The sequence below is a fragment of the Notolepis coatsorum genome (genome assembly GCF_963971535.1).
Source record: "Notolepis coatsorum genome assembly, chromosome: 7".
Classification (NCBI taxonomy): domain Eukaryota; kingdom Metazoa; phylum Chordata; class Actinopteri; order Aulopiformes; family Paralepididae; genus Notolepis; species Notolepis coatsorum.
The window spans coordinates 126,776,497-126,792,585 of NC_140171.1; the positions used below are offsets into that span (position 1 = coordinate 126,776,497).

Below are 16,089 nucleotides of genomic sequence, written 5' to 3' on the forward strand. Positions count from 1 at the left end.
TGATAGACTTTCCATAGGAGCAGCTTTTTATATTTTTTGACTGTTTGTTATTTTCCTCTATAGGCGGATTTTCATCAGTTCCAAAAAGAACACAGACAGCCAATAGCACATTAACATTTCTATAACACTCTTTTTGGACATTCCTTTTTATAAATTAAACAAACCTGTGTCCAATTAAATTAGTTGATGAAGTGGGTGTGGCCTATTATTTGGTGGTGGAGCAGTTCTTTCAGGAATCAAAGCTGAATGGGACACAGCTGTCACAGCTGACTGGTAAGATAAATCCAACTTTAAATGTTACTACATGTTAAGGGTTATGAAAACACATATACAATATAAATGTATACACATGTGCATGAGAATTTAAGAAGCATATTTGATTGTTTAGAGACATATTTTGTTACTAACTGTATGTTTCATTGCATAAGGGCAATAACGTAAGGCATCATGCAGGGGTCCTAAAAGTGAATTTGAACATTAGCCCTGAATAGCCGATCTACAAGCTAATGTAAAAACAAAATATTGATTTATCTATTTCAGAGAGTCACGCCATCATAGAGCAGTTCTTACAGGAATCAAAGCTGAATGTGACACAGCTGACTGGTAAGACAAATCTAACTTTTTATTCTTGGGTTTAAACAAATATATATATATATATATTTGTTTGTTTAGAGACTTTTGTTTGTTTAGTGCTACTTTAGAAGTGCATTAGCGTCAGATTTCAAGCTAATTAATGTAAAGACTCAATATTAATTTGTCTATTTCAGAGTGTCACGTCCTCGTGAAAAAATTAATCCAACTTCAGTCGTAGGCAGCAGCAAGGTATACATCATCCACTGCTCTGACGGGATTTCTGACTCAAACCTGGTGTCACCCCAAAACATGGACTCAAGGAAGTCCTTGCTGAGGGCAGCAGAAATCAGACATCATATCCCAATTTTGGATATAGCCAAAGACTTGTGTGAAGGAGAAATTCCAAAAGTACTGTATCATCGCCGATGCCGTAGCATCTTCACATTGAAAAAATCACTAGACACTATCACTCTAAAAACAGCATCTGCCTCTGTAGCAGCAGAAGAAACTTCTAGAAGACCATCTAGAGATGCACCAAGCAAATCAATAGTGTATGAAGTGAAGTGTATCTTCTGCGACAAATCAAGCAAGTATATGAAGGGCCAAAACACGAGGGAACCTCTCATACAATGTTCAGAGTTGCGCGCAGATGACATGATCAGAAAAGCAGCAGTCATCAAACTGGACCAGAGAATGCTTGCTATCACTAGTAGAGAGCTTGTTGCTGCTGAGGGCCAATATCATAGGTCTTGCTACCGTGCATACACATCTCATATTACATCTGGGAAGCCTGCTACCTGCTCTAAGTCAAGGAAAGAAAGTGGAGATGCAGAAAAACAGTATGAGGTAGCAGAAAAAAAAGCCTATGACGAAGTGTTTTCATACATTAGGAATGAACTCTTTCCCAATCCAGAAGTAATACCCATGACAAACTTCTCATCAAGACTAGAATCATCCATGAAGTCTCTTGGTGTCAGCCAGATCAAGGACTCAACTAAGAAACATATCCGCCGTAGGATGGAAGACAAGCTTGGCGGATCCATCCATATCTTTCCTGATGAAAATGGAAAGCTTCTTCTATACCCAGACAGCCTATCAAGGACTGAGCTTGTCAAAACAGTATTGTCCTTGAAAATAGAACTGCAACATATCAGATCAGTGAACCCTGATGATGCTGTAACAAAGGCAGCTTTGCTGATGAGAAATGCTATTAAAAAACAAGACACCAAACAAGTGTGGCCACCTGATGTAGAACAAGGTGAATTCTTAATTCCTGAATCCATCACTCAGTTCTTGCAAACACTACTGAATGGAAACTGCAACAGCCCGTCTGAAAGAGTAAAACGACTTGTCACCTCCTTTGGTAGTGACTTGGTCTTTGCAGTCACATGTGGCAGAATCAAGCCACCAAAACATGTACTTCTGCCCTTTGCTGTGAAGTCCTTGACAGGAAACACGGAATTGGTGCACACTCTGAACCGGCTTGGACATAGTGTGTCCTATTCACAGTTTGAAGAGATTGACACAGCACTGTGTCTGCAGAAGATGGAACTGTCAAGAGATGACCTACCACTACTGGCAAACATTTACCAAAATGTTTTCACCACCCTGGCTTATGACAACATAGACCGGCTAGAGCACACACCCACTTTAAACAAACACACTGTAGCACCCACTCCCCACACTTTATATTTATTGATGAAGGATTGCACTACAACTCGTACACCTTACTGTAAATTGTACCTAAATTGTACCTCATCCCATTTCTGCTTTGCACTATATAGTACTGTACATTAGTACACTGCATAGTATTGTATATTATATGGTAACTCAGAACATTGTACATATGTCTATACCGAACACTGTGACCTCATTTTCTTCTTCTAAATTACATGCTATACTATGTTATTTGATACTATCTTGTCTAGCACAGTCTCTGGAGCGTAACAGTAAGAAGCATTTTGTATGAAAGTATTCTGTACTTCTGTATGACAACTATTAAAGAAACTTGAAACTAGAGGAAACATGTAGTGGAGCAGGAACCTCTCACCGAGTCAATGGCATAGCTGTCCAGGCAAAAGTCATTGGACATGCACCTCAAAGGATCATGCCTACAGTCACCAAGTCAAAGAAGAGGAGTATCAGCCCCAAAACATTGCTGCTACCTACGTACAATTCTGGACAGAGAGTGGGGCCACCAAAAACCCCAAGTGTAGATGCTGACACTACAGCACAAGTCCAGGATGCAAAGGCAAAGAACCTTGTTTGGCTGCTTGCTCAAATGTCTGTCCCAGAAGCTCAGTCTGTGAGCAGCTGGACTGGTTTCAATATTCAGGTCCGCAACAATGTCACAGTGGTCCAAGACACTGTAGGCTACCTGCCAACTATAAATGATCCTGCTACAGCACTGTCAACGGTGTATGAGATGCTAAACCAAACGTTGGGTATCATGGAGTCCCTGCAGTTAACGACGATCATCTGTGTGTTTGACCAAGCACTGTATGCCAAGGCAGCAGAAGTAATGTGGAAGCATGAGAAGTTTCAAAACATTATCATCAGGATGGGGGTGTTCCACACTATTTGCAATCTGCTTTCCATTCTGGGCAAACGATTCCAAGATGCAGGGTTAAGGGACCTCTGTGTGGAGTCTGGAGTTGTTGCGGAAGGGTCAGTAACTGGTGTGATGGAAGGCAGAAAATACAATCGAGCTGTCAGGTTGCACAAGCTTGTCTATGAAGCATTGATGAGGCTTGCCTGGAAAGGCTTCCTTCTGTGGATAAAGGAGAAACATCCAACAGAGATGTCACACATGGAAGAAGCACTGAGGAGCATTGATAGCTTCCAAGGTGATATCTGTCAGGCATCACTCACAGAGCTTCTAGATGCTGTCTTGCAGTTGCTATCCTGCAAGTGTGTGAGGTCATGCAAACTACCTGAGTGCACATGTCTCAAGAATGGGCTGAAATGCACAAACCTGTGTAAATTACAAACCTGTGCCAACCAATGCAGTGAGGAGGAGACCCCTGCACAGCTGACAGACTCAGATACTGATGATGATTAAAAAAAAATCTGAAGTACCCTGTTGGTACCCTAAACATAGGGACATATACATAAAGATGGACATAAGGAGGGACGGACATTGGTGTTCCTTGGAGTGGTTGCACCACTCAAAAAAAGAAAGAAAAAAGTAAAATATGCACAACTGTTTCCTTTCCTTTAAAGTAATGATAACAAGGGGCTAGGTAATTGAACCTCTGTGACTCAGTGATGTTATGTGACATTGTAACATATTTCTGTTATAGCTGATACTGTATGTCACCTGTGTTTTGGTTTGTGCTGATGTCATAACTAGGATTGCCTTTTTACGGTCTACTTTACACAGGATGATTGTATAGAGTGTATACATCTGTATACTTTATTTTATTTTGTTGACTGTGTTGGCTCCTTGCTCTGCAGCAGATTATTTTACATTATTTTTGTATCATATTAAAGTTGTCTTGTGCTGCTATTCGTCTGAAATTACTATACTACTTCTATGTCCTGTATCTGTATCCCTGTGGGATCAATGAAGGTATCTATCTATCTATCTATCTATCTATCTATCTATCTATCTATCTATCTATCTATCTATCTATCTATCTATCTATCTATCTATCTATCTATCTATCTATCTATCTATCTATCTATCTATCTATCTATCTATCTATCTATCTAACTCTAAAACCAATTGAATAAGGTATTGAGAAGAACAATATAATTTGTCAAAAAGGTTCCTTAATTAGACAATATACATTGCAATTATTTAGTACTTAAGGGTTTATTACAAGTATCTGTGGCTGGCTAATAGTTCAACACACCCAAAGGAGATGATATAATGAAAGAAGATGATTTCCAGGGAAGGCACTTTTTAGTTTTTTGAACATACAATTTTCACAGATTTGAGGTATAGTGCAGAATTTTGGCTACAGAAAGAGTCATTTTCAAGATAGAAAGGTCATCTTGGGCTTAAATTGAAGCTTAGGGATATGGGAAGTTTTCTATATACAAGTGAGGCAGTGATATTCACCGTAATGTGCTGGAAAATAACCATCTTTGTTGTTATTTGTTAAGCGGACAGTATATTTCTTTGTGTTTCTGTGGATGATGCAGGTCATATTTAACAATACAATGGTAGCATGCCCCAAAATACTATTCTGCTACTTTCCCCTATGTGTCAAGATACTACATGACAAATTTTAGACTACCAAGTCGATTTTTGTAATTTTATTGAATTAATGTATGCCTTTACACAATTTCGCCAGAGCCATATACCAAAAAGGGGGGTTTGAGGTGATAACCACTAAAAAGCTGCCAGTCAGCAAGGTCTATCATATCAAAACCTAATCTAGGGATGTATAGGAATAAAAAAATCACAACTAAACTTTGCCGCCTCACCGGTACCGACATGTCATATCTGGGCACTTGGCCCAAGGACTAGATGTCAATAAGTGCACAGATGAAGCGGGCGGCTACGTGGCGTAGTGGGCAAGGCGCTCGCCACGAATGACGGAGACGCTGGGCTTGCCTGTTCGAGCCCAGCGCTCCACATTGCTTTCAGTTTAGCTGGTCGTTCATACTAATACACATTGGCCGTATTAGGGGGTGGGAAACTGATGGGTGGGGATCGGGCGTTGTGGACAGCGACTCCTACAGGTCGGTTGGTGCGCCTGCGCAGTAGAATCAGGAAGTGTCGGGGGCAGCGTGAGCCTCCCACGCGTTACTCCACGCCACTGAGAGATCGAGCTGCGCAGGTGAAAAGATGCGACTGCTGTTACCTCAAGTACCGGAGGGGACTTGTGCTATGTATGACTTAGTCCACATTGCAGCCGGCTTGTGGGAGGCAAGAAACAGCGTTCGTGACAGGGGAGGGTTGAATTGGATGATACGAAATTGGGATGGGAGAAAAATATAGAAAATGGGAGAAAAAAGTGGATCAAAAAAAAAGTGCACAGATGAAGCCAGTCTGATTGCAGTCTGATTGCATGCTCAAGGCTATGTAGGGGTATGAGCTAGTACACACACACACACACACACACACACACACACACACACACACACACACACACACACACACACACACACACACACAGACACACGCACACACACGCACACGCACACACACACACGCACACACACTCACACGACTCCTCAAAATCCTATTTTGTATAATTTTTTAATTATGCTTCCCTTCCCAGGTTTCCTCTTTCTCCACACCCTGTTCATCCAGAGGGGTCGTCACGAGACGACCTGGACGGTACTGAGGAGGTTTGGCTACGATGACGACCTGGAGCTCCATCAGGACTACCTCTTCCCATCGTGAGTCTGCCTCTCTGCTCCCTCGACTCACCGCTTTCTCCCGACAGGAACCTTTTGTTTGTTCTCCACTTCTCTTCTGGTGAGCAGGAAGTATGCAGTCTTCTTCTGCAGGCCTTCCAACCAGGGGTGTAAAAAGTACCCAGAAATTATACTTAAGTGAAAGTATGGGTACCGTCTCAAAATCGTACTCAAGTAAAAGTCGGGAGTATCTGGCTAAAAACACACTTGAGTAAAAGTCAAAAAGTTTCTACTTTTAAATGTACTTAAGTACTAAAAAATAAAAGTAAAAACATTTCATGGAGATAGGGCCATGGGTGCTCGTCTTGTCCGTCCACGCCGACCGTTTCGTCCTCTTCATCACTCGTACTATCGTTTGTGGCTTCTCACTGTAGCGTGTCACTCTGACTGTCTATTCTTCTGATAGCAGGTGTTTAATCAAAGATCCCCGCTTTCTAGTCTTGCACAAGGACCAATCAGCATGGGTAGGGGTGGGTTAATTTTCCATTGATGGGGATTTGATTGGCTGTTTTTAAATAAAGTGCGGCCGCAGGATTAATAACGTTAGCGTTAGTTTGGCCAGAGAAACAAATATACTAATTAAAAAATAAAATCACTGTATTTACATGCTTCTTCCTCCCACTCTTTGAAATGGAGAATTTTTGTACCGTGGGCATCGAATTCCTTCTATATTATCTGGAACAACCTGTTCCACCCCACGGGGACGGTACCGACCCCTTTTTGACATTATTATCATATATTAATATTTTTATGAGTGATGCAATAAATTAACGTTTTTAAAATCAAACGTTTTCAAGTATTATTATCACTACTATGTCACAAATACATGTAGAATGTAAAACGTTAGGTTGGCAATAGTTTAGCAATAGGTTAAAAGTGAGTTTATATCATTTTAAGTTTTTATTTTTCACTCGCGTTTTTGACCAGGAAGCGGAAATGGAAATGTTGAACCATGGGAATTGTAGTTTTTTTGCGGCCATTTTGAAGAGCGCCTCGCCAGCTATCTGCCAGCGTCGGAATTTCTCCAATCTACACTTCCTGTGGTCCGCTATGGCGTTTCAAAGTTCAGCGTTCTGAATGAATCATATCAATAATTGTTATGATTCGCGATAATAAGCTACAAAAGGTAACGTTTTTGACAAATATTGAAACGCAGTCAGTTTCTCCACACTATTGTAATCATGTAGGAATAATTAGATCTGAAATTAGTTACAAAATGGTTACACTGTGGGAGAAATAAAAAAGTACAGTCGATTACATTAAATATCTGTATATGTTATTATGCATGCCTGGTGATACTATATCCAAATTGAACTCGGCCATTTGAAAGATACTATATGTATATATATATAAATGTGCGAATTGGCTATAATAAGGTAATGTATAAGCATATATTCTATATTCTATAATAATATTTCAAATTGCATTGGTCCGGATGGGAGAATTCAGTACTGTATATACAAAACCTTCAATTTTATCATCTTCCCTTTATTAATTTCCTTAGATCTTTTGTACACATGATCTCAAGATGGTACTGAATGAGCTCAGTGGCAGTTTTTTAAGTTTGGTCATTATTATCATGGTCAAAGATGAAAAGAAAAATCATAATTCATATTTTCCTTTGTTTCATCAGAATTTAAGCAAGCCTAGTAATAGACACAATATTTCTGACACTGAGAATACATTCATTGAGGTCCATAGATGTTCCTATATACCAAGAATATGCAAATAGCCCTTGTAGAAGTGGAGCAATATTCCATTTACCTAGGTATACATTTTATGCAGATTTCACCTGGGGTGGAACAGGTTAAAAATAGACTAATATCAAGTTTCAAGTTTCTTTAATAGTTGTCATACAGAAGTACAGAATACTTTCATACAAAATGCTTCTTACTGTTACGCTCCAGAGACTGTGCTAGACAAGATAGTATCAAATAACATAGTATAGCATGTAATTTAGAAGAAGAAAATGTGGTCACAGTGTTCGGTATAGACATATGTACAATGTTCTGAGTTACCATATAATATACAATACTATGCAGTGTACTAATGTACAGTACTATATAGTGCAAAGCAGAAATGGGATGAGGTACAATTTAGGTACAATTTACAGTAAGGTGTACGAGTTGTAGTGCAATCCTTCATCAATAAATATAAAGTGTGGGGAGTGGGTGCTACAGTGTGTTTGTTTAAAGTGGGTGTGTGCTATAAAGTGTGTGGAGTGGGTGCTACAGTGTGTTTGTTTAAAGTGAGTGTGTGCGTGTGGATGTGTGTGCTATGTGCGTTTGGTGGTTGTTGTTGTGTAGTGTTCATTGTTCATTGTTCGTTTAGCAGCCTGATGGCCTGGGGATAGAAGCTTCTTCTGAGTCTTTCTGTGCTCGCCTTGAGACTCCGGTATCGCTTGCCTGACCACAGCAGTTCAAAGAGGCAGTTGTTCGGGTGACTGGAGTCTTTAATGATTCTCTTAGCCTTGCCCTTGCAACGCTTGTTGTAAATGTTCTGGAGGGTGGGGAGCCCCCCTCCAATTGTGCGTTCGGCTGAACGTGTCACTCTTTGTAGTCTGCTTCGGTCTTGTGCAGTGCTATTCCCAAACCAGGAGGTGATGTTGCCGGTCAAGATGCTCTCTATTGTACATGAGTAGAAGTTCTTAAGGATCTTCTGACTGACTTGGAACTTCCTTAGGCGCCTGAGGAAGTAGAGGCGTTGTCGTGCCTTCTTCACAACACTGTCAATGTGTGTGGTCCATGTCAAGTCCTCGGATATGTAGGCTCCGAGGTACTTAAAGCTGTTGACTCTCTCAACCGGTGCCCCGTCGATGCTGAGGGGGCTGTAGTCCTTGACCCCCGACCTCCTGAAGTCCACAATCATCTCCTTTGTTTTGCTGACGTTCAGGGAGAGGCTGTTTTCCTGGCACCATCCCGCCAGGACCTTGACCTCTTCCAGGTAGGCCCTCTCGTCGTTGGCAGAGATCAGGCCCACCACCACTGTGTCGTCAGCAAATTTGATGATTGTATTGCTACTCCGCTGAGCCACACAGTCGTGTGTGTACAGGGAGTAGAGGAGGGGACTCAGAACACAGCCCTGGGGGGCCCCTATGTTGAGGGTGATGGATGAGGAGGTGCAGTTGCCTGCTCTCACCACCTGGGGTCTGCCAGTCAGGAAGTCCAAGACCCACTGGCAGAGGTCATAGTTCAAGCCCAGGTCCCTGAGCTTGGCTATGAGTATGGAGGGGACTATGGTATTGAATGCCGAGCTGTAGTCGATGAATAGCATTCTCACATAGTTCCCCTGCCTCTTGTCCAGGTGTGATGCTGCTGTGTGCAGCACATGGGCTATGGCGTCCTCCGTGGACCTGTTGGGGCGGTATGCAAATTGCAGGGGGTCCATGTTGATGGGGAGGGAGGAGCAGATGTAGCCCTTTACTAGCTTCTCAAAGCACTTCATGGCTATGGAGGTGAGAGCTACAGGGCGGTAGTCGTTGAGGCAAGCAGGCTTGGATTTTTTGGGTACAGGGATAATAGTGGACTTCTTCAGGCAGGTGGGGATGACAGCCTGTTCTAAGGACAGGTTAAATATGTCAGTGAATACTGGGGCCAGTTGGTCGGCACAGACTTTTAGGACGCGGCCGGGGATGCCGTCCGGACCTGCTGCCTTCCTGATATTCACTTTTTTAAAGGTCCGCCTCACCTCATGCTCTGTTACCCTGAACACTGCGCCTCCATCAGCAGCCGACCCCCCCCCCCCCCATTGCTGTGGCTTGTGAGCTGGTGTTGTTATTACCAGCATCAAACCTCGCATAGAAGGTATTGAGGTCATTTGCTAAGGAGATGTCACTGTTCAGTTTGAGGGAGGCGCCTTTGTAGTCTGTCATCGTTTTGAGCCCCTGCCACATAGCTCTAGAGTCAGCTTGTTCAAACTGGAGTTAAATTTTATCCCTGTAGCGCCGTTTGGCCTCTGACACTGTCCTCCTTACGTTGTATCGCGCCACCTTGTGGTCATTCATGTTGCCTGCCACTAGGCCGTCGTTGTATGCTTTGGTGCGCTCTCTCAGAGCTTCACGGACGGATTTGTCTACCCAGGGTTTTTGATTTGGGTAAACTCTCATTTTGGTAGTGGGGATTGTTTCTTCCACCATAGTACAAACATAGTCCAGCACTGTCTCCGTGTAGACATTAATGTTATCTGTGTCGCGGAACACATTCCAGTCTGTGCAGTCAAACGCAGACTGGAGCGTCTCCTCTGACGTCAAATCCCATTTCTGCACCTCTCGCGAGACTACAGGAGTACTTTTGATTCTCTGTTTGTACATTGGTGAAAGAAAGATGGACGCCTGATCTGATTTACCAAAGCCACTATCAGAATGAGCCTTGTAGCCACCTTTAAATTGCGTGTAACAGTGATCTAGGATGTTACCGCCTCTGGTGTTGCAAGTCACATGCTGATAGAAGTCAGGTAATACCTTTCTCAGATTGGCGCTATTGAAATCACCCAGCACTAAAATGGCGGCGTTAACGTTCGCCGCTTGTATTCTATTTACCTCGTCGTGGAGTCTGGAGAGCGCGACGTTGTTACTGGCTTGCGGTGGAATATACACTCCTACAAGGATGATCGCCGTTAACTCCCTCGGGAGGAAGAAAGGACGACACTTGATGGTTATATATTCCAGGTCTGGGCAGCAGTGGTTGGATAGTTCCTTCACGTTAGTTGGATCGCTCCAATTGTTGTTAAACATGAAGGCAATACCTCCTCCACGTTGTTTACCGGACTCTGCTGTACGATCCTTGCGGTGGATAAAGAAGTGTTCGGCTGGTTGGATTGCATGGTCTGGAACGTCCGGCGTGAGCCACGTTTCGGTGAAGCAGAGAACGTTGCAGTCTCTGACGTCCCTTTGGTATTGAATCCTTGCTCGGATGTCATCCAGTATGTAATATGTAATATGGTAGGGCTGCTCGATAACGGCAACAATTTTAATCACGATTATTAAAAACATGATTACTGATTGATTTGAGAACATCATATGACGATGACCAAATTAGTTTTGTCGTCTTCTACAAGTTACCAAAGATGTTTCAAAATAACTGGAGAAGCACTCTCAACACCAGCTGAAACTACTGTTTGGGCTGGGGGGGGGGGGGGGGTGCACAGTGTTGTGAGGAAGGGTGCACTGCATTTACAAACACAAGACTAAATGAGAGCAACATGACATGCAGCACAAGATATGACATATTTTTTTTGTCCCTTATTCATTGTCTATGGAGCAGTTTCAGACTTTATACATGATAACATTACAACCTTGAGTCTTACTTCTCTGGCTTCATGGGAGAGTAGCTTGTGATATTGATTGAACCTTCCTGGGCCATATTAGAAGTAACATATTTGAATAATATTTTGGGTGGTATTCCCCTTTTAATCAATGGCTTTCTTTGTACACTAATGACAGACTGTATCTTATATTACCTGTGTGGTATATATATATTTTTTTACCTGTGGGAATCCAACATGGCTTGATATAGCATTGATCAAACTGGAAGCACTGCAAGCCAGTGAAGGACATCGTCTCTGATGGCCCGCCGTATATCAGTGGGAGGGGAGCTCGGACACGGCAGACAACAAAGCACAATTATTAACCCTTTCACTACCACACTACCAAAGGGTTAACCCTTTCACAACCACACTACAGAAGGTTAACCCTTTCACTACCACACTACAAGCAAGAGTTACCCCCCTTCGCCTTGACCTCAATCAGTTACATCAGTAGTCACATTACCACATGTACACACACACACACTCCCACACTCCGACATACACAGTTACCGCCCCTCTGCTGTGTCTTTTCTGAACTCCCCAGTTTAATCCCCCTGTCTTTAATCCCCCCATATTTAGCCTACATTTGAATGTTTGTTTTGTCTTTCATTCTGTTCCTCTTTTCTCCCACTCTCCCCCCAGGTTAAAGGTTCCTCTTTTCTCCCTCTCTCCCCCCAGGTTAAAGGTTATCTTTTCTCCGGCTCTCCCCCAGGTTAAAGGTTAATCTTTTCTCCCTCTCTCCCCCCAGGTTAAAGGTTATCTTTTCTCCTGCTCTCCCCCCAGGTTAAAGGTTATCTTTTCTCCCGCTCTCCCCCCAGGTTAAAGGTTATCTTTTCTCCCGCTCTCCCCCAGGTTAAAGGTTAATCTTTTCTCCCTCTCTCCCCCCAGGTTAAAGGTTATCTTTTCTCCTGCTCTCCCCCCAGGTTAAAGGTTATCTTTTCTCCCGCTCTCCCCCCAGGTTAAAGGTTCCTCCAGACTGCACCACAGAGCCCAACCACAACGCCTACCTCTTCCTCCAGAGCGTCTTCGACAAACACGACAAGGTAGCGTATGCTTGGTACCGAGTCTGTACGACAAAAAGTTCACACGATATTAAAGGGGGCGGGGCTCAAATGTAGGGGGCGGGGCTCAAGTGTAGGGGGTGGGACAAACACAGACTAATGTAAGCGAATACTACAGAATACTACAGAATACAGTAGTAAAGTACAGTACTTGTTCTGAAGGATCAGATTAAACCGAATATATATATTTATTTATATATATATATTTAATTGTATTTGTATATCCCCTGATATCCCTTGTATATTCCTTGTACAATATGCATTGAATATCCCTTCTAGTCTACTGAACATCCCATAATAGTCTCCATTCTACCATTGGACGAGACCTTGGTGCCAGGTCGCCATACCCCTCAGACCAGGTTCAATCGTACCGCTCAACATGTATGGACAAGTCCTAGTTCCGCGTAGGAATATGTCTACCGCACCACTAATGGTACTATTTGTTCATAGTGCGTATATATACTGCGCTATTAAAGTAGAGCTTTCTTTTAGTCCAGTTCCTTACCCTCCAACAGAGTGACAGACGCAAAAGCCTCCCCGCGAACCACGTGTGGGCAGTAAGGCCAATTCGGCCCAGTATCGGCATTGAGACATCGTGTATATTAATATTTGAATAGTCATATTTGGCACTATATCGTCGAGTTGGACGTATTCTATTAAGCTAATAATAGTCTATTCATATGTAGTGCCTCGTGCGGTAAGAGTTCTATAGTAATCAGCACCCCCATCGTTTCGGGCATCAGCTGGACGCTTATCCAGGGTGGTTGACCCCACGTGAAGCTGCACCCGAGGAGCTCCAGGCCAAAGAGCGAGTGGACCTGTATATTGGATTATTCTACCGACGACGGCTAGCCTTCCCCGGCTTGGATTATGCTTTGAGTACTTTGATTATTCTATGGATAAAGGCCAACACTGCGGTGTGTTGGAAATACCCCCCCCGGAGAGGACGACAGGTGAGAAGACGCTCTACACGACGAGGTCGCCTCACGTCTCTCCATCGTGGACCGGAGGACGCCGGCCACAGAGAGTCCAACTGCTTTCATCTGTGGATCGAGGATCGCTGGGCACCGGGTCGCACAACTGTGGGCTCTCCCAGGATACCCTCGGCCAGACGGGATACAGCCAGACTCTACCCCCCCCCCTCCAGCTGTCCTACAAGCAGTCGGAACCTTCCCCTAGTGTATCCAGCTATATAATCATTCAAGTATCATTGCTATTGTTCCCTAAATATTCCAGGTTGTATATTTGCTTCCTGCGCAATCAGAGATTGGACATTCGATATTGATCTACCTACGAATACTCATTTGCCATAAAAGTGCATACTATTTCAAATCATAAATGTAATTAAGTGATCGTTGTACATACCTTTTGCTATGTATTATTATTAAACGCAGACTTTCGACTTGGTACATTTGTGTTGGATCCGTTTCATCAGGTGGGAGTGTTTATCATAATTATTTATACCTAGTACTGGGTGGCCAGAGTCTAAAGTACAAGAGGTAGTGGTAGTAAGTATCATATCTAACAATACAGTCAGGGAATTGTACCCCTCAGTTACAGTACTCATTTCAGTGATATAGATTAACCACGCCACCATGCTTAAGTCCCTATGCATAAGCTCAGCGCCCTTTCATATCTCATGTTTGTTTAGAGACTTATGGGAGGTGTCAATGAACTCAGTACAGACTACTACTTTCATTGGTCTATCTAGGTTAACCATGCTTAAGCCCTGCCCCCTTTGTATATTGTGAACCATTTGTCGCACAGACTTGTGGATGGCGTCATTTGATTCAGTAGGCACATCCGCTTACATTAGTCTGTGTTTGTCCCGCCCCCTACACTTGAGCCCCGCCCCCTACATTTGAGCCCTGCCCCTTTTCATATCTTGTGAACTTTTTGTCGTACAGACTCGCGGGGAAGCCGTTGGACTCAGCAGGGAGACACGCTTTCATTGGTCCATGTTTGCCCCGCCTACTACTCCTAAGCCCCCACTGGCTACTGGTTGGCGACAGTTGGAATACAACCGTGAGGCGGTATTTAAGGCTCAGTGCCCAGGACCGTCCCGCAGTACCAAAGTACACTCCTGTAGCCAGCCCACTTTAAGAGGCACTGGGTTTAAGTGCTGACTTGTACCAGGACCTCTTCTCTGTCATGTTATTAGTTTGTTTTCTTACTCAACTTGATGGGCTGAGGCATGTACTGTGTTGTGTGTGTGTGTGTGTGGTTAGAATGGACTTTCATGTCTTAACTACACTGTTGTCAGAATCAAAAGTAGGTTGCCTTATATACTAGCTCTCCAGACAGTGTAAGAAGTAAAGGAGAGTAATTATAACACATAATTCCTCTATACACGGGGAGGGGGGTTCATTACCAGGGCTTTCCCTAGCTTTTTAAACACCCTCAGGTGGTGGTGGCTAAAGTCGCTTGGCTGGCCCACCTAAGTGATAAATACGGCAGGGAGAGCCCTGACCTGTGTTCATGTGTGTTTCAGGACCGTGACGGTGCCCTGTCGCCGGAGGAGGTGAAGGACCTGTTCGATGTGTTTCCCTACATGCCCTGGGGTCCAGACGTGAACAACACGGTGTGCACCAACGAGCAGGGCTGGATCACCTACCAGGGATACCTCTCCCAGTGGACGTAAGATGTCCCATATTATCGGCCTACCGATATTGGCATTAAAATGTAATATCGGAAATTATCGGTATCGGTTTTCAAAAAATATATATTTAAAAAAAAAAATATTTACCCAGGCAAGCAAGTAAGAACAAATTCTTATTTTATTTATTGTGAAAAGTATGCATAATGTTGTGTTTTTGGGGGGGGAAACCCCGCATATATCGGTATCGGTTGATATCGGTATCGGAAATTAAGAGTTGGACAATATCGGTATATCGGATATTGGTAAAAAAGACAATATCGAACATCCCTAAAACCCATTGAGACAAATGACAAAGTACTTTTATCTGGATTTACTGCCTCCTCCATGCGAGCCAACTGGATTGAAATCCCAAGGAGCTAACCGGAATATATATCAGAATCAGAATCAGAATCAGAAAGGTCTTTATTGCCAAGTAGTTTTCACATACAAGGAATTTTCTTTTGGAAATTTTCGGTGCGACATTAGCGGACAGACATTAACCCATTCTCTGCCACCACTTTGATCATCCTAAATCATCCAGCGCTATTTGTCTATGGAGATGTTCACCTTCTTTGCAGGGCTATAACTTTTTTAATTGTATTGCTAAATTGACATTACTATGGCCCATTCAACATCAATTATCTATCGTTCAGGATGTAGGAACGTTTTACTTTTTCATTCACACATTCATACTAAAATACCGTCTAGAGTATAAATATGTTTTTATCGTTTTCTGCAGTATTTCATAGAACGTGAGATATAGGCATAAATGCATATATTAGATGATCAAATGCAGTTTGATACCGATCAACGTTATATTAAAAATTTCAACTGTACATGGTCCTAAACGTCATGACTGGTCATCTGCGGGTGAACGGAGGGGGGGGGGGGTCGTTTATAATTCAATGACCGACGTTAAATGATTTATGTAGTATGGGTGATATATTGATCAGAGCAGTTTGTATAGAAAATGGTAAAGAAAAACGCTGAAACTCACCCCAGTCTCCTCGTAGCGTTGGGCGATGAGAGTGGAGCAAACAGATCCCAATTATGGGATGTTGATCGATGCGATCCATTTCCGGTTTGTATATTACTAATCCACGTCCAAATCATGTTGATTATTGAGTTATGGCAAAGATC

At 43.0% G+C, this 16,089-nt stretch overlaps 1 protein-coding gene across 1 annotated transcript in view; it reads left to right on the plus strand.

The window, feature by feature from the left end:
• Positions 1-16,089, plus strand: part of rhot1b (ras homolog family member T1) — a 57,901-nt gene that overhangs the window by 20,589 nt on the left and 21,223 nt on the right. Inside the window, exons 11-13 of the mRNA XM_084317914.1 lie at positions 5,808-5,928; positions 12,209-12,293; positions 14,803-14,948. Of these exons, the coding sequence (XP_084174040.1) occupies positions 5,808-5,928; positions 12,209-12,293; positions 14,803-14,948 (352 nt within the window). The remainder of the gene's footprint in view (positions 1-5,807; positions 5,929-12,208; positions 12,294-14,802; positions 14,949-16,089) is intronic.